At 47.8% G+C, this 19,572-nt stretch overlaps 1 protein-coding gene across 3 annotated transcripts in view; it reads right to left on the bottom strand.

Moving 5' to 3' along the window:
* Window positions 1–716: 716 nt before the first annotated feature.
* The window catches only part of PPM1A (protein phosphatase, Mg2+/Mn2+ dependent 1A), a 46,723-nt gene continuing 27,867 nt past the window's right edge, over window positions 717–19,572 (bottom strand). The window contains exons 3-6 of one of the 3 annotated variants that reach the window (XM_038756154.1): window positions 17,602–17,719; window positions 13,088–13,196; window positions 11,832–11,889; window positions 717–946 (exon numbers count right to left, since the gene is read on the bottom strand). In XM_038756154.1, coding sequence (XP_038612082.1) covers window positions 869–946; window positions 11,832–11,889; window positions 13,088–13,196; window positions 17,602–17,719 — 363 coding nt within the window. In that variant the 3' untranslated portion in view covers window positions 717–868. Of the gene's footprint in view, window positions 947–9,398; window positions 10,316–11,350; window positions 11,435–11,831; window positions 11,890–13,087; window positions 13,197–17,601; window positions 17,720–19,572 lie in introns of those variants that run through there. The other 2 variants (XM_038756155.1, XM_038756156.1) reach the window with 2 other exon arrangements.

Genomic DNA, 19,572 nt, shown 5'->3' on the forward strand with positions numbered 1-19,572 from the left:
AGGCCCTGCTGAGAGCTCACCTCCTCCAGGAGGCCTTCCCAGGCTGAGCCCCTTCCTTCCTCTCCCCCTCGTCCCCCTCTCCATCCCCCCCATCTTACCTCCTTCCCTTCCCCACAGCACCTGTATATATGTTTGTACATATTTATTACTCTATTTTACTTGTACATATCTATCCTATTTATTTTATTTTGTTAGTATGTTTGGCTTTGTTCTCTGTCTCCCCCTTTTAGACTGTGAGCCCACTGTTGGGTAGGGACTGTCTCTATATGTTGCCAATTTGTACTTCCCAAGCGCTTAGTACAGTGCTCTGCACATAGTAAGCGCTCAATAAATACGATTGATGATGATGATGATGCAAGGAGGCAACCCTCACCCTGAGACCAACTCCCACTCCCTCTGCCCTGGGTGAGAAAGGGCACCCCGGCAAAAAGCATCAGAGCTTCACCGGTCGATCACGGGGGGGCTTCCGCAGGGACCTCTGCGGTAATGGTCTCTGGGGTCGCAGGTAGACCGGGCAGCGGGTCCGGCGAACCATCAGAAGTGTGGACCGGACAGTCCACGGCCACATATGGCTAAAGCCAGGACACCCAGCAACCTTCACCCACCGACGGACTTCACTGGCGGAGAATGAAGCAGTGGACATCCCTGGGCTTGGGCCGTCACTGGGCCGGCCGAGATCGGATCAGCGGGCTATTCTCACACACCAGCCACAGTGCAGGGTGGCAATTTAATGTTGGGGAGGGGGCACAGCAAAGGGGTCTGGCCCCACTGGGCTCTCTGCTGCCGAACTCAGAACTGGGGTGGGCGCGGGGGAGGTTGTGTGTCCCGCTCCAGGCTGGGCGGGATCTTTCAGCCAGGCTCCCGGCACCTACTTGGAGAGCAGGGAGAATTCTGCCACCGACTGCAGCCACGCGTCGTGGGGCGGGGAAGGGACCTCACCCCTCAGCTGCAACGGAAACAAAGCAAAGTTAGGCATGAGCGAGGAGGCGGGAATGAGCGGGCCTCGGGGACGCTGCTCCACTGGCCCACTTGGCCACAAGTCACTGGGCCAGGAGGCACGGCAGGGGGAGGTATTGGAGCCTGCCAGAAATGATCTGTCAATCAGTGGGATAATAATAATAATAATAATGTTGGCATTTGTTAAGCACTTACTATGTGCAAAGCACTGTTCTAAGCGCTGGGGGTGGGGGCTGCAAAGTGATCAGGTTGTCCCCCGTGGGGCTCACAGCCTTCATCCCCATTTTACAGATGAGGGAACTGAGGCTCAGAGAAGTGAAGTGACTTGCCCAAGGTCACACAGCAGACATGTGGGGGATCTGGGATTCAAACCCATGACCTCTGACTCCAAAGCCCGGGCTCTTTCCACTGAGCCACGCTGCTTCTCTTTGAACACTCACTGTGTGCAGAGAACTGTAACAATAATAATAATAATAATGGCACTTAAGTGCTTACTATGTGCCAAGCACTGTTCTAAGCGCTGTACTAAGCTCTTCGGAGAGGACAACGGACTTGGCAACATATACGCTGCCCACAAGGACCTTACAGTCTAGAGGGGGAGATGGATACTAAAATGTTACGGATCTGTACATAAGTGCCATGGGTCTGTGGGAGCAGAGGGTGAATATCAATTGTTTAAAGGGTACAGGTCTGAGTTCATAGGCGACACAGAAGGGAGAGGGAGTAGGGGAAATGAAGGCTTAGCTGGGGAAGGCCTCTTGGAGATGTGATTTTAAGAGGGCTTTGGAGTGGGGAGAGTGGTGGTCTGTCACATATGAAGGGAGAGTTCCAGGCCAGAGGGAGGATGTGGGCTAGGGGTTGGTGGTGAGAGGTAAGGTCGAGGTACAGTGAGTAGGTTGGCATTGGAGGAACGAAGTACAGGGAAATAGGAAATCAGAAAGAGAAAGAGGGAGGGAAATCAATTGAGGGCTTTAACATCAACCGTAAGGAGCTCGTGTTTGATGTGGAGGTGGGTTTAAAGGAGTAAGGAGATGTGGGCTGAGTATTTTGTCAGGAAAACCGTCTGGGCAGCAGAGTGAAGTAAGACTTGAGTGGGGAGAGATAGGAGGCAGGGAGGTCAGGGATATGCTAAATGACCTGGATGACCCTGGGGCGCCCAAGATCTGTGCTGCTCGTGGCCGTCCTGCCAACCAGAGGAACGTGGCCATGTGGGTCTCCTGATGGATGTGGGTCCACGCAGTAGGGTGAGTGTCTATGCACTTGGAGAATTCATGTCTCTCGCTCTGACCTTAGCTTTCGTGCAGGGCCAGCTCTGTTTGCTCCAAAATGGGCAACAGATGCACTAAAAAAAGTGAGTAAAAAAAGTGAGTTTGAAGGCTTTCCTACCTCCCCCTGGAAGGGCTGGATCACCAAACCAGAGGACATGACGGGGGTGAAGGGGTGCTCCACGCAAAACCCAGTTCCGCACTGGGCAGCGCCACTACAGAATGCAAACGCCCCAAATGACACTGCACCAGGGCCCACTGCCACCCACACCGACTCCGCCAGGGCAAGGCCCCGGCGACTCCCTCCAGCCCCGGGGAGGAGGGCTAGTGAAGGCAGGAATGGGCCACGGTCCTCATGGTCGGGCCTTACCCTTCCAGGCTTCACCCACAGCTGAGCATTTCCCTTTGGCCACCCGGTTCCTGCTGATGGGGAGGCCACCTGGAAGCCAGAAGCCCACATCTCCCCCACTGCCTTGCCCCGCTTCCACTCGAAGCTCCCACCTTCCATCCACCTATCTGCCCTTCCCCGCTCTCCATCCATCCATCTGTGCCCAGTACGGGACTACGGAAATGCAGACAACACAGACACATGGAGGTTAAATTTCTGCCAATCACGAACCTGGGAAGCATCATGGGAGTCAGGCAAAGGAATCACCGGCTAAAGAGCGTGGCACATAGGTCTATCATAAAACAAATGCTATAATCATACACAAGTCTGAGTGCCAAAGCCCCAGCTCAGCTACACTTGGTGATGGAAAAGCCAAGTCAGAGTACGCAGTATCTAGCTCCTGGGCTGCCTAAGGGGGTGGGATGCAGTGACCTCTGAGTTTTGAAAAACAGATGACAGAGACCCTCCAGCTGAACAGCCAGTGACCCTAAAGGCGTTAAAAAGCAAAACCAACAAGAAGAGGAAGTCAGGCAACATGGGCAGTAATCATTCATTCATTCATTCATTCAATTATATTTACTGAGTGCTTACTGTGTGTAAAGCACTGCACTAAGCACTTGCACTGTACCAAGTGGTTAATCACAGACAGAAAGGTGAGCAGAAAGGGAGAAAGAAACCCAGCAGGTAGCTTTCTTCTCCTAGTTGGGTTAAGGAAAAAAAAAAACTTCCTTCCCCGAGTGGCTGAAGGAGCCCAGGTTCTTGTGCAAAAGAGGTCACAGTCAGGCCTAAGGGTCGGCGGGCCCCTCTGCCATCTGAACTGGATTCCCAGCCTCAATAAACTCAGGCCTTGGAAACGATTCGAGTTTCCACCCGGGGTGAGAAGACCCTGAAAGGTGGCTTTTTGACCTATTAACTCTTGGCTGCCTGTCCCCTCCCAGTCCAATTAAATCCCCACCTCCTCTTCATCCCCACACTCACAGTGAAAAGGTGGGCCCTTGATGGCTACCCAGACAGGCCCCAGGGCGGGGGGCCGGCCTAAGCCAGCAGGTGCGGCATGCAGACCTACGGGACTTGTATTGGCGGATGTGGGAGGGTGATTTGGCAGCCACCACTGGAGGTGAACAAGCCCTCTGGACTTTCCCCATCCCCATTCCAACCTCAACGCGAGGAAGATGGCTTGGCTTGGCTACAACCAGAGGTGCACACGAGCAGCCAGTGCCCTCTGACCTGGGCCGGGCCCTGGCTCCAAAGACAGCCCTCAGGCTCTCCCAGATGAGTGGCACGGCAGCACAAGAAGAAGAAACCTTTGTGTACGGAAGCGTGTGCTCGACAAAGCAAGCGGAGCTCACAACACCTTCTTAAGCCTTGGATTTTCAGGTGTCAAAATTACATTTTGCCCAAATGTGAAGCTCCCTTTGAGGGAGACGTTGTGATGGCAGACTGTTACCAGAAGAAATCTCTAGACCCTTCCAGTACGGTTTGCAGGAGAAGGTGATTATTCTGTCCCCTAACTCCTTGGGAGCCTGGGCTTCGGGAGAAGCTTATCAGCTGCACAGTCAGGCAAAATACGATGATGTTTGAGATTCGAGGAAGGATCCTACTTTCAAAACGACCGGGGAAAGCTAAGCCCAGAAAACAAGCTGGCCATGAATTTAGATGGCACCAGTTACTCCTCAGTGAAATCAAGAAAACGGAACTTGGAAAAGTTTAGCCTCATAGGCTTCTATTTTAATTTAATTCGTAGAGTAAGAACCACCATAAACTGCAAATGGTAGACTATTACTTTGAAAAAATGCCACTCTAATGCTTCACCACGTAGGGAGGAGGACAAGCCGGCCTAAAGGCCGGCACAAAGACATGGAGCGTGGTTCAATTCAACCCAAATGCCTTCCTCCAGGTGCTTGTCTTCCTTAAAATAGGAGAGGGCAGGACAGGTTAAGGAGAGGGAAAAGCAGGGAAGGAGAGAGGGTATCCAAGTTTCGGACCACAAGATAACTTGTTTAAACTCATGCCCAGCTCTGGCCCGGGTCAAGATTGCAGGAGTTTTGGGCTGAAATGTTACAGGACCTTGCGCCAATATAATAAGTGATGATAATAATCACGACAGGGATATTTCTTTAGCACTCTGAACCAGGCACTGTACTACGTGCCGGGGTAGATCCAAGATAATCAGGAGGGACAGCTCATACGGGGCTCTCAATCTTAGCAGGAGAAAGAACAGCTATTGAATTCATATTTCACAAATGAGGAAACTGAGGGTCAGTAGACAAGTGGCAGAGCCGGGATTAGTATCCAGATCTTCCCACTAGGCCTCACTGCTTCGGAAATCTGCATGCTACACAGCCCCAATTTACCAATTTTGCTTAAAAAGAAGTGGGAAAAAGCTTTGTTTAGGTGAATACTACCCACCCTCACCCAATCACAATTAACTGCATTTACAGCATTGGGGGGTTCCAACTCTAAAAACTCCTCCAAGGCATAATGCTTTCTTTCTTCCTAAAATGCCAGCTACCAGACTGAAATACTGACAATTTAAATTCTCAGTGCCCGCCAAGGGGCATTTCCTCACTGCTCTGCATTGAGATTCATTCATTCAATCGAATTTATTGAGCGCGTACTGTGTGCAGAGCACTGGACTAAGCGCTTGGGAAGTACAAGTTGGCAACATATAGAGACGATCCCTACCCAACAACGGGCTCACAGTCTAGAAGGGGGAGACAGACAACAAAACAAAACATGTGGACAGGCGTCGAGTCATCAGAATAAATAGAAATAAAGCTAGATGCACATCATTAACAAAATAAATAGAATAGTAAATATGTACAAGTAAAATAAATGTGAGTGGGCTTCCACCGGCACTAGATGTTCTAGTGGAGTCCAGTGAGATTGGATGAGAATGAAATTCGGAGCTACTTCAGGTGGGCAGAGGGGAAGGGCACCAGTTTTGATTGTCGACTCAACTGGAATTTCAAAACTGAAACCACCCGAAGGAAAAAAAGTCAGGGCCCAGTTGACAAAATGATCTCAAGGATGGCGGCACCGGAACAAGACCTCAAATTTAAAATCCTGCGAGCCACGAGGCTACTGTGGCTTGTGCCAGTGGAAGCCCACTCACATCGGTTCTCCTGCCCCAGCTCCTCACGCGACCGGGGTAACAACCACTAGCCCCCCGCTTCCCCCCCCACAACCCCCACATCCACGGGAGTCAACTCTACTTTCTACAAGACCAGATGTCATTTAACCTAACACGTTTTGAATAGCGAAGCAATGAAGTGAGGAAAATGATCAACTTAAAAAAGCTTCATTTCTAATTCAGGAGAATTGTTTACGGTAAGACTACCACACAGTCAGCTAAAAAAGTACAAGTATGTTGTGTGTGTGTGTCCCAGTCCCTTCAAACGTGTAAAACACTTAATCTGGTTAAATAACTTTCACCTTGGAAATGGCTGAAGGGGCAAAAGTTTACGGGGGTCTACACAGCCCGTTGGCTTCCCAGACCTGTTTCTTCCCCTGGAGGCAGGCCAACTGCGGCTTCCATGGAAGAATCCTTCCATCAAAGCCCTATCTGTCCAGCACATGACATGAGTGGTGTCCACGGAAATTCTTCTCCAGAAATAGCAAACGGCAATACCTCAAAAACGCCTCCTCTTCCCTCTCCTGAGCTGGCGTAATTTCTAGCGGTAAGAGCAGTGTGTCTAAACTGCTGCAAAACGGTGACAGGGCAACCCACCCATGATGTACTGTTCTAAGTGCTGGGGGGATACAAGGTAATCAGGTTGTCCCACATGGGGCTCACAGTCTTCATCCCTTTTTTACAGATGAGGTAACTGGGGCCCAAAGAAGTTAAGTGATTTGCCCAAGGACACACAGCAGACAAGTGGCGGAGCCGGGATTAGAACCCATGACCTCTGACTCCCAAGCCCGGGCTCTATTCACAACACCATGGGATCTCAGTGAGAGCAGTTCCCTCTGACCACATTAGCTGGTGTACTTGAAATAATTTTTTCCTTTTACCTCCAAGAGTCTCAGCACTGGTGATGGCATCAGAGGAATATTCCTAAAATCTCTTCACCTAGGAAGGGCGTCTCAAACAAAAGTCAGTCACTCAATGGTATTTACTGAGTGCTTATTGTGTCCTCAATGGTACTTCTTTCATATTAATGTCTGTCTCCCCCTCTAGACTGACAACTCATGGGCAGGGAACATTTCTGCTAATTCTTTGGTACTGTACTCTCCCAAGCATTTAGTACAGTGCTCTGCACATAGTAAGTACTCAAAAAATATGATTAGTTGATTGATTGCTGAGCACTGTGCTAGGTACTTGGGAGGGGACTATAAAGTAGACATGATCCCTGCCCTCAAGAAATTTACAATTTAGGCTTTAAATGCACGCCACGACGACAGTGTTTACGATTAGAACTATAACTTGCTATTACAATTTTGCTGTGATTTACGAATTTACAGCTCAAAGTTGGTACAGTCCAGTCTACAGTTTTAATAGTCTAAATTTGAGTCTATCCTAAAAAAAACAAAACAACAAAAACCCTGCCTTGACTCCAGGCGACCACCAGTTACCACTCCATCTCCCTCCTACCATTCAATTGTATTTACTGAGTGCTTGCTGTGTGCAGAGCACTGTGCTAAGCACTTGGGAGAGTACAACACAACAACCTAACAGACCCAATCGCTGCCCGTAATGAGTTTAGTCTTGAGAGTTGTCTACACCCGCTGGCTCCACTTCCTCTCCTCCAATTCTCTCCTTGATCCCTTCCAACTTGGTTTCCAGCCCTTTCACTCCACAGAAACTGCCCAAAGGACAGTAATGACCTTCTTGCCAGATCAACGGCCTCACTTCATCCTCAACATCTCAACCTTTGACAATGTCGACCACCCCTTCCCCTGGCAACATTATCCAACCTTTGCTTCACTGACACTGTCCGCTCCTGGTTCTCTCTCTGACCGCTCCTTCTCAGTCTCTTTTGCAGGCTTCTCCTTTGCCTCCCACCCTTTGTCAGTGGGGGTCCCTCAAGGCTAAGTCTTGGGTCCTCTTTTACAGTCTCTCTACATCACTTGGAGAACTCACGTGCTGAATGGTTCATTCAATTGTATTTATTGAGCGCTTACTATGTGCAAATGACTGTACTAGGCAATTGGGTGAGAATAATACAACAACAGATATTCCCTGCTCACAACAAGCTCAATCTGGAAGGGGGAGACAGACATTAATATACATAAGTAAATAAATTACAGATATATACATATGCGCTGTGGGGCTGGGAGGATGAATGAAGGGAAATTTCCAAATTTACTTCTCCAGCCCTGTCCTCTCTCTGCTTCTCTGCAGTCTCACTTTTCCTCCATGCCTTCAGGACATCTCTACCTGGATGTCCCACCGACACCTCAAATTAAATATTCATATTAACGTCGGTCTCCCCCTCTAGATTGTAACCTCCTGTAGGCGGGGATCATGTCTACGACCTTTCTGTCGTAGCATACTCCTTCAAGCACTTACTACAGTGCTCAATAGATAATGCCGATTGATAGCCTACATGGAAAATGCAAAGTGAATCTGCCTCATTCCCAGAAGCTTAGCTTTTGGCACTAGCCCACCTGGTAGCCTTTCAGTCCTCGGGGCACAATGATGAAGTTCACATTACTTAGGGCCGGCAAAACCACAGCTTAAGACGGTAGAGTCTGCACTTCATAAGACAATTAGCGTAAAGCCTCTATTGGAAGGTAGAAAGGAAATTGGCTCAAACCAAAAATTGGCATAAACTTTATAAGTACTGCTAAAGCTCATCTTTTTCTTCATTCCCACTCAAGGAAGGTACAGAGTGAAAAACACAATTAAACGACAATCATACTACAAACAAGAGGGATAAAGAGATATTTTTCCTGGTTTACACTTTACTTAAATTGGCAATACTTTAAATGGCCTTCCCCACTATTCCCAAACCCTCCATTAATTTTCACAGTGCATATACAAATATGTATACTTTAAAATCAGGGAAAAAAGCAAAAGTAGCAAACATATTATAACAATATTTTTAATGGCCAAGTTTTCATTTTGAATTAACGGAAGTTTGAACATCTTATATTTCAGAACTTGCCTTGGGGGGAAATCTGCTTGCTGAGTGATTAAGCTACAAACTAAGAACACACAAATAACCTCCACCTAAAGAGACAAGGATACAAAAGGGCAGAAAACAGTAGTTTTGCAACTTGGTTAGTTTAAAAACAGACTTTTCATGAGCATACAGAGAGAGTTAAGCCTCATAAAAACTAACGATTTCATTTCCATGTCTGCAATTTTTTAAACTTTTGGAAGAACTTTAATCAGCCACAGTTAAACGGTGTCCAAATGCTAAGTTTCCTATTGCAAAAACTGCCAGTTTTCCTAAAGTGGGGCACACATACACACACAAGCATGCCATAAAGCAGAACGCTGCCAGGCCTTAAGACTTTTCATTAGACAGTAGTCAGGTTCAAGCTGATGCCCCTCAATGAAAAAGAGGCAACTTGAAATACCCTCATTTTTACAAATGGCTAAGGAACAACAGAACCTGAAATTCTCTCCAGTCCCATCAGGATGGGAGCCCAGCCACCCACCCATGCCAGAGGCATCGATGACGTCCACTGGAAAACAGTCTTCCAGTGAGGAAGAATACCAAAATATAAAATCAATCTCTCCTAGCAATGGCATTTTAGAAGAGAGCGAGAAAGAGTGAGAGAGAGAGAGAAAGTGGGGGTGGGGAGAAAATAAGAGGAATTACATACACATGATTAAGTTTCTTGTTTGTTAAATCAAGCTTTATTGATAAAATGGAATTCAGAATATTTAACTAGGAACAGCAGCAGCAGGCCCGGCCAATCACGAGTAAAAACGTTGCAGATCCCTACTCTACGGGGAAGCGGCTCGTCCTCCCCGTCCTCGATTAGTAACTGAATGGAAGGACGTGTAAAAGAGGTGCAATGAATCAAGGCGTCCGAGCCCCCAGACCCCCCTCCTCGGGTAGACGCTGCAACGGAGAGCAGTGGCCACCACCGCAAGGGAAGGCCCTTGTTGGGGTGACCCGGGGGGAGCCGGGGCCCGTGACCTTGGACAGTCTGGAGAAATAACGTCTCGGGGTTCGTCTCGGTCAGATTGTGAAATGATCTACGTCTTCATGATCGTGCGCATTTTCAGCATCTACCTGGTGCTGCTCCTTCCCTCTGCCCCACCCCAAATCCAAACCACAACACGAATTTAAAGGGCAATATATTTGTTGCGTCACACAACAAGCCAAACGTTTTCTTATAACTTTGATAGTGATTTAAAGCGGTTCATAATTAAATATGAGCATTTTGTACAAGGACAATTGCACTTTACAAAAAAAAAAAACAACAAAATCATACAACAAAAATTGCTGGAGTCTGATTCACAACATGGATTATGGTTTGAAATCACGTTTACATAAGTCTCAATTTTACAAAAAAAAAAAAAAAAAGGAAAAAAAAAGGACTCAGTTCTGGGCCAGTTGTTGCACTGCTGTAGTTTTCGGGTGTCGTCACACTCCCCAACATTACATCCCCTTCTCTTAACACGGCTGACGGCGGAGGTTAAGAGGGTTCAATGAAGTTGGATGGAGCCTCTCATTTGGAGGATGAAGAAAAACTCCACGGGTGACGGGCAGTTTTACCACATGTCATCAGTTGATGCAGAGTCCTTTATAAACAAGAAGGAGGAGGAGGAGGAGGAGGAAGAGAAGGAGGAGAAGGAGAAAAAGAGGAACCCTTTAAAGTCTGGAGTGGCAATGATTTCAGCAATTTCTGGATAATCCCAGGCTGAAAAGGGTGAAAAAAAAATGTGCTGTTTTAGGAAATATTCTAGTCTGGTCACCAAGCTTTTTCAGTCTGTACTGCGGTCAGGAGAGGTCAACTGTTGAAAGGTCAGTCTGTAAAGGGGTTAAGATGATGACCCGCTGGACCGCGGAACTCTGAGCCTGGCGACAGGCAAAGTCAGGGCTGGCGATGGTGTGGGTTGTCTCTGGAGTCCCATCCCCACCCACCGCCCCAACCCAGTCCTGCCCCGAACTCCGCCCTGACTTTGCCTGAGAACAACTCTTGGCAGATTGCTAGGCAGACAACACACGTTCACTGAAGAACCCTGCTACATATACTAAAAAAATAAAACAAAACAAAAAGATAAAAACAAACAACAACGAACAACAACTCATATCCAAGGGACGCAGGCTAAAAATGTTTTACTTCAAATTGGGTGAGCTGTCCGGGCAGTTCTGTTGCAAAACCAAATCAAGCTGTCCCCGGCCCAAACTCAACTTCAGAGATTTGTCTTCCCAGCTCCACTTTTAAACAAGTCTCAGTTTAAACGGACTTCCTCATCAATAGAGTTAGCACGGTTAGGGGCCCCGTGTTGATTTTGGAAAACAAAATATCACTTCGGTAAAGTTCCCAGGAGAAATGCATTCTATTACAGGAAACTAAAATAGGAAGGTAACTTGCAGAATCTGCCAGGGCAACACCACCAGGCCAAAATTTACTAGCGTAAACATCAGTGTTACTGTTTGCGTAAACTAAAAGTAGGGAACGGGAAAGTAATCTTGGGGGAATAAGAACAGGAATGGGAGAGTAACCCTGTGGAACCTTGTTGGGCCACTTAAGGGGCTGAGGAATTAGAGGTGCTTCAACAACGCTTTCCAGGCAGGGGCTGGGTGGTGGATGAAGCTTACAAACTTTGGGAGATCCTCTCGGACCCAAACAGGATGAAGAAAAACTCCACGGGTGACGGGCAGTTTTACCACATGTCATGAGTTGATGCAGAGTCCTTTATAAACAAGGAGGAGGAGGAGGAGGAGGAGGAGGAAGAGAACCACCAGTGCCTGAACAGGGTCAGGCTGACCAGGCTCTACCTCGTGGAGATTAGTGGGGAGTCCCTCCCCTTCCCTGCCACAAATCTTAACTGAGAAGAATCTGTGGTTGCCTACAGTCCCGAAGAAACGGGTCATGGGTTGGTGCCTTTCCTCACAGGTGACCTCTCGCCCCAACCATGGCCTTGATATGTGGAGCCGGCGGGGCACAAGAGCGAGCGAGATAGAGAGTGCGCGCGCGCAGGCGAGGGCAAGTGAGGATGGGTGTGGTGAACGGCATTGCTCCAGCAAGCAGAGGGGAGGAGAGGTGAAGTGCACTTTGGAGAGAGAAGGGGAAGAGGAAGGGCCACTTACAGTGTCATCGTTCCGGTAGGGATTCAATCGATTGTAAACGGCTTCAATCACACTGCGCCTGAAAAAGTGGAAGATGGATAAGATTCCAAGGCTCGGGGTGGGCACCAGCTGTAGTTCCTGGCCAGTTGGCACCCAGTGCCAGGGAGCGGCCTCTCGCCCCGACCCCAGAGAGCTCCCTCCTACTTCTCCGTCCCAAAAACCCGACCGGGCTCTTCCTAGTCCCTTCTTGGGCTTCCTCTATGGACTGTAGACAGTCAGGCTCCTCCCAACTGCCCCCGCACCGAGCCACTAGACAGAGTACCTTGCCTAGTGAGCCCGTATCGTTAGAGTGAAGAAATCCCAAAGCCTCTGCCCTCACGGAACTTTAAGGGCATCCTTTTGCTTGAACATTACTTTCAGTTAAGAGGAGATTGACAAATTTTAGATGCTGAGGACCTTTTACGCAGCACAATGAGAGAGATGGCTTTGATTTGCTTTGGAATGGAAGATTCTACCCACGTTCTGTCTTGGTTGCTAAACTCAGAGCAGGTGGGGAGCTAGTCATGTGTTACTGGGCCATGGTTCAGTCCCACAGCTTGTCTGCTCTAAGGGGCTGAGGAGACGGAAGTACCCAGGTACCCAGAGTATGAAAGGCTCCTTCTCACCACCAGGAAAGGTATCTAATTTGGGATGTCAGAGCTTAAAGAAATCTCTTGAGGGCAGAAATGGTTCGAGACAGGCCCGGGGGGCCCTAATCTGTGTTTGGCAGATTAGAGAAGCAGCGTGGCTCAGTGGAAAGAGCACGGGCTTTGGAGTCAGAGCTCTCGGGTTCAAATCCCAGCTCCGCCAATTGTCAGCCGTGTGACCTTGGGCAAGTCACTTCACTTTTCTGTGCCTCAGTTACCTCATCTGTAAAATGGGGATTAAGACCGTGAGCCCCCCATGGGACAACCTGATCCCCTTGTAACTTCCCCAGCGCTTAGAACAGTGCTTTGCACATAGTAGGTGCTTAATAAATGCCATTATTATTATTAGGTGATGGGGTGAGTGGATCCAATCAATCATATCTATTGTGCGCAGGGCACTGTACTTGGGAGAGTACAATGTAACCGAGTTGGTAGACACGTTCCCGGCCTACAACAAGCTCACAGTCTTGGGGAGTGGAGAGAGATCCCATATTAATCCCCCTGCAACCGCAGCTTAGTTGTGAGTAGCCGCCTTGCCCCTCGCTCGAGTGCCCAGCCACAGCCCACGGACACCACCCCGACCCCACTTACTTGCTGGCCAGTTCTCCCCCCGGCGGGAGGTTTGGGATGCTCTCCGTGGATAGCGTCCGCATCACGTGGACTAAGTCTGGAACGCCTTCCCCCTGCTTCTTTATGATTTCTGGGAATCAGAAGTACTTTTTTGGTAAGTGCTGCCCACAGTTAAACTTGAAAAGACCGAAACAATCTACATGTTTTCAAGATAAAGTCGACCCGGTGGAGGTTTCCTAGGCTGGTGCCCCAAGACTAGGGTGCCACCTTGTCCTCTGAGGGACGCCCCACCCTGAAGAACAAACGCAGATTCCTGGGGGGTGGGGGTGATGCAGATAAGCCATCTCTACATTTCAAAACAGGAGAGCAACAGCAACAGAACCAGGAGCATTTCAAGAACCGGGCACCACGTGTCTGAGACTGACAGACACACACACACACGCTCTCAAGAATAGCCATCTATCTGGGGAGAGGTCAGTTCCCCTCTCTGGTTGGCAATGGGTTTACTAAACTCAGCCCTGTAAATGAACACATTACCTCAACTGACTCTTCCCTCCGTCAATAGCCAAGGAAGAAGGAAGCACTACACTTTGGGGGAAGAAAAGCACCTTAAAGAAAGGCTGAATGTGGTAAGCGCAGGACATAGCCGGACTGCATTTACATTTCATAAGCAATTTCAGACAGATTATCTCCCGGGAACAACATTAAACACGGAACCCCTTGCAGCGGAAAAGAGAAGGTTTCGTTTCACTGCCCTCGGTTTTCATTTACTGTGTTGTCTAGAGTGTCATTTCTCAAGCCACACCTTTGGTGCGTGGATAGAGCAAGTTGAGGGTGGGAAATTGGTTTCAGAAAGACCACTTCCCTCCTTGCTGCATGGGAAGCTTTGTCTTACTCTGACAAAGCACTGAGGGCAGATGGCCCATTCAGAAAGGTGGTTCGGAGGCATAATTGTCCAGGACAATACCCCATTTACAGCAGAAAATTCAGTCAGCAACTCCACCAGAGAGGAAATCCCCCGTGGGGCTTGGCAAGCCTTGGCTAAAGTGGTCACCTTGCAAGGGAGTGTGCTGCCACGGGGACCCCTGGGCTTCCTTCCCGTTTAGAACGGGCCAGCGTGCTTGTGGTCAAGGGAAGGGTAGGGGTGAGGGGTCATTAGGGAAAGCACCCACTCTTGGGATCCATCCCAGTACCTATCCAAGCTGTTAAACGCCTTGGAAAACAGCCTATCTTTTGCTTGGCTAACCTGACCCGGTAGCTTGGGATTCGAAATACGAATTCTGCTCCATCATGGAGCAATAGTTGAGGAAAGGAGGACACACCTCCTGCTGATGGCCAGATCACACATCAAAGGGGATCAGATTGCTCCTTCAGAGCCAAGGCCAGCGTCTCACCGCCTACCACTTACTGCCCAGAATTCCCTAGCACTGTTACACCTGAACAAAAAGCAAGGATCTCAGATTTGGTTTGCCAAGTGCCTTTATTAGGTCATCTGTTAACATCTAGTGTTGTCTACATAGTGTTCTAACGCTAAAATATTCTGCTGTACAAAAATAAAGGGATTTAGTGTCTACCTGAACTACACAATTTCACAACCTGAAGTTGCAGTACAATTTACATACAGTCTCCACTAAGCTGATACATTTGTGTCTGGGTTGATAACTGGATACACAATCTGAATCAACACTGGTAATGCATAAAACCACCCTGCCTGGCTCAGGTGTTAAAAATAAAAAACATTAAAAAAAAAATCAGTGGATCACCTCTGCTTCAACTCAGCTCGTATCCTTCCCTGACAGTACAAATTGGGCTAAATATTTAATCCTACAGGAACTAGAAAACATCATGTTCTTAATCTATAGAGATATATATACAAAATGCTATCCTCAAGATTTTGAGGGAATTTTGAGTTCCCTATAGGACGCTTCCCAGTCCTCTCAGCTGGTAATTTTCCAAATTGAAGAGAAGCACAAAAAGGGGTTCTGAAGTAGTGCCCCTCTGATTCCTTGCCCCGGGGTACATGGGCACTAATTAGTGGTGAAAGAAAAGGACTACTTCCCCTGCTCTGGATCACCTGACATCTACCCCGTCTCAGTCTACAACAAAGCACGACTGCCTGCCCTGCCAGCCTCAACGATGACCTCCGCATCGCCGGCCTGTTGACCGAGAGAGCAGCCCAAACAGAAAAATCAGGTGTTACGAGTCAGCTGGGGAGAGCTCCAACACACTGAGCCGTTTTCAGAGATTTAAGCACTTCTCTGCACTCCCCTCCCTTCTCATCGGGCTGTTTCGCCTCTTATAAGCGTGGCTCCAGAAACAGTAAATTGGGCAGCTTAAAGACAGAAGGGTCACCGCAATCCTTTCGGAGGCTGGGTGACCCTTGGTCACGAGCTGGGATCTGAGGGGGGAACCCAGTGGAGCAATTTTGCATTAGTATAGGTTAAAGGAGCACTTCTCCTGCTTGGGTTGGGGATGCCCTTTCTGAGCAAGCCTGCTCAGCCGAGATCGCGGACATACGCTAAATTCTCAATCCCCTTGGCCTCTAGCAGAACTAGGGAAATTAATCAATCCAGAGGATATAACTGGAGAATTGGTTTTACACATCTCCTATAAACGTGCAGAAACTGAAGCTTCTTAAAGTAGTAGCTCATAAGACTACTCTACGCTGAGCCGAACATTTAGGCATCGAAGGTCCGTTTTATTAGCTCAACTTTGGCAGACAGTGTCATGAACATAATAAACAGCAGAAGTTTCCACACTGACATGGGACAGCTAAACGCAGTGCAATAAGAATGCTTCCCCCGACCACATCTCGGGGCCTGATGTAAAACCGCCACCTGATGGTTCCTCTGACTGGTCAATAATGAACAGTTTAAAAAAGAAATAAAAAGATCAACAGCACAGCATATGGGGGAAATTAAAAATGAATCTTTCGGTAATTTCAGGATCTTCTGGGAACATGGAACAGACTAAAAGGCAATCCTTTCTATTTCTGAGAAAAATCACTTCCTGGCTAAATAGAAGCTCACCCTTTTCCTTCTGAATCTTACATTTAAGATTCCAGACGATTCTACCTCCAATAATGCCATGGCTGCTGCCATCAGCCAACGGTGTTTTAGGCATAGGCACTGTGCAAATTCAGACTCTGAATATTTTCCATGGGCGAGGACAGCTTCATGTCACCGTGTCCTTGAAAATCATATTCAAGGATTCGCTTGGGACACTCAAGAGCAAAGCAAGGAGTCAAAACAGCTGGTTAGAGTGGCAACGCTCCGCTGGCCATGTCAGCAAACCGCATGCGATGAAAAGCTAGGTGGCAAGCAAGCGGGCAGGCAGGCTGGCAGGCTACTGCCCCCAATGAGGAAAGGGGCCAGCCCAATTGCGGGATGGCTTCCAGGCGGCAAAGCCCGGCGACTAAAGCCCAACCGAGGCACCGACGCAGGCAGATTTTGGTTAAGGCAAGATCGTTATTAAGGGGAAAACGCAAGCAAAGAAATTAAAGTGCATCAGGGAATGTTCAGCATTCCAGCCGCAGACGTCACGGAGCCTGATAAAAGGGACGCGAGGTGCGGTTAGAGGCTTGGACAGCAGATCCAAAATGGCTTTTTGCAGCACCATAACCATGCTAAAAGGCTATTCTACTGAGAACACGTAGCATTGTTTACGCACGACTGTACTGCGTCTATGCAGTTGATCAGTGTCTCTAAAGATAGCTACCACGTGTGGCGCAAACAGGAGCATCTTCAGAAAACAGTTAGGTTATCCACTACTGAAGGCCCTAAATCCAAGTTACCAAACAGCTCATTCACAGGCAGGTTTTAAGCCAAAGCCATTTGCAGTTTTAGAACTCCTCCCCTACCCCCACCAGCCCCACACCCCCATGGTGTTGGGGCAGAATCGATCCCCGCTTCTGGCTTCCGACCGTTTGCGAGGCAACATGCACAGAACTAGTAGTGCAGTGCGAGAACTGGTAGTTTGGTCCAAACGTTTACGATTTAGGGTCACAGGCCCAGAAAAATGCTTTAGGTTAGAAATGCTGATGTTTTTAAAAATGCAGTGGCACTTACAGTAATACTAGGGCTTCAAAACCAATCTATGAGACTCTCAGGTGATCACGCCATCTCCTGAGACACCCCGAAGTCCTAACAGTGCCCATATAGCTTTCTGCAGAGAAGTGGTGCTCGGGTTTATCATCTTCACAACAGAGCTACTGTTTTGTAGTGAATTCTCAACCGCAGCCAGGTTTGACTGGCACGGAGTCACGCCCACTAACGAGCCTGCCACAATGCCCTTCTGCCTCTTTCTTGTCATCTGAGCCACCTCTCAGGCCGTGGGCTGCCACCATTCTCTTCCTAATGGGGCTTTGGTGTGTCCCAACCCCCGAGGGCTACTACAAACAGGGCTTTTTCCACAGATGTACACTAGATGTCCAATCAATGGCACTTGGATTTATTAAAAGCTAGCTAGCGTATTAAGAGTTGGACTGCTGTGGGGTTTCTCAAATCACGTTACTTATTTTTTTTTAAAAGATCCACCTTCTACTCTGCTTTCCAGGTACTTGTCCAACTCTGCCTCCCTCTTCACGGCCTCTGGCAATACCTTCGGTGCATTCGGAAAACAGATCAATATCACGCTCATGTTGTCTCGGCTTCCCTGGTGGGAGAAAACAGTTTGAGAAAATATCCTGGTCTACGGGGAGTAATACCTTCATTCCCCTCAACTCTCACCCCTCTACTCCACCCACGCATGACTCTTTCAAAACCAGGAAACTTTTTACTGCTGTAGCAATGCAAGAGAGAGAGAGAGAGAAAGAGAGAGGGGAAAGGAAAGGAAAGGAAAGGAAAGGAAAGGAAAGGAAAGGAAAGGAAAGGAAAGGAAGGAAGGAAGGAAGGAAGGAAAGAAAGGGGGGGGAGACAGACACAGAACACAAGCTCAACTCACCGCTCTTTGAAATGAAAACTCATGGGCAACAGGACAGCAGCATCTTAGAGTGAGAAGTATTAATTCCCCAAAGGTGAAGAATTCAAATACGATAGTAAAAGGAGTGATATTCACAGTGGAAAACAGATCAAAGGCAAAGGACAGAAAGAACAGCCACAGTCTGTTAATACTGGTTTTAGTGTACTGATCTTTGCAAGGCCCTTAAATATTTCAGCGTGTAAAGGAATACTGAGATGCTTGTTACCATCCACTCTTAAGGGCCCCCCAGATTGACAGGCAATATCTTTCTTTTCTTCTTCTTTTTTTAAAAAAAGCCAATTATTACATGAAAAATATAGTCTCAATGGAAAAATGGTTTCTGCAACTCAAGCTTAAAGGGCAGGGTGTGAAGGATGAAGCTTAAGGAAAACAGCTGAATAACTTTGTAAAATACTACTGGCTAAACATGTATTAGGGTCAGTGCTTTCCAAAATAAATCCAAGCAGTACAGTAAGAGACAAAATTAAGGCAGAGCATCTGCCTTAATCTGGCCAATTTATAAGTCTGTTTATTCTTTAAGGGCAAACCTCCTCAATTCTGGCCAATCAGGCTATGTAGAAAAGTTTGAAGTTTTAATATTTTGGGGTTATGTATCTATGTCCATTCGGTTTATTTTGACAGTGTTGTAAATATTTTTGTCTCCCCCCCCATTAGAGTGTAAGCCCCTTGAGGGCAGGAATTGTGACATATTATTATTTAGTACTTCCCAAGCGCCCAGTACAGCGTACCACAGGAAGTGGGTGCTCAATAAATGCTACCTCTACTACCTTGCCTTATTTTTAAAAGGCCAAATTATGGAACACCTTTACCTTTTGGTGAATTTCAAAGAGCTAACAGTGCGCGGGAAGATTTTTTTTTAAAGGAACCGAATACCTCTTGCATGTTAAAAGAAAGCAGGAATATTAATATCAGGGCTCTTAAGGAAAACTCCCTACACTTGCTCATAAGAAGACATCTTAATTATCTGCATCGCAATTCTTTGTGAACACCTGTTGGCCTGCATGCAAAACATGGAATACTTGGAAATGATTATTTCATGGAGTCACCATAAAAGTACAAGACAAAAAGTTTTAAACCAGGCCAGTCCATAAAAGTAAAATATATATATATTAAAACCCAACCCCAAAAAACCCCTAACGCAAAAAGCCCACAAATAAGTTATTTTTAGAGTTGGAAGTTTTGCCCATGTTCTCTGCAACTGCTCTGGCAAGGTTTAGCGAGTAGTACTTCACTGGGTGCCAACTGTGGAAATTCTGGCAGACAAAAAGAGCAGGCTAAAACTGCTGCATGGTGACCAACAAGCGGCGATTCTGGCAAGGAGCCCAAGTAGAGCGTTTCCACCCTAACCCACTGCCTCCAGGCCCACTTTCTGCCCCCAAAACCTGCAGCCGGCACGACGACATTTCTAGGGAAGGAATAACCGGCAGTGAGATGCCGAGGTCGGGCAAGCCCGGCCCAGACGGCACTAAACCCGGACACCCCGGGTGGAGAGGTGGGACGGCGTCTCTCTCCGACAAACCCCTGGC

This window comes from Tachyglossus aculeatus, chromosome 14 (assembly GCF_015852505.1).
Source record: "Tachyglossus aculeatus isolate mTacAcu1 chromosome 14, mTacAcu1.pri, whole genome shotgun sequence".
Lineage (NCBI taxonomy): Eukaryota > Metazoa > Chordata > Mammalia > Monotremata > Tachyglossidae > Tachyglossus > Tachyglossus aculeatus.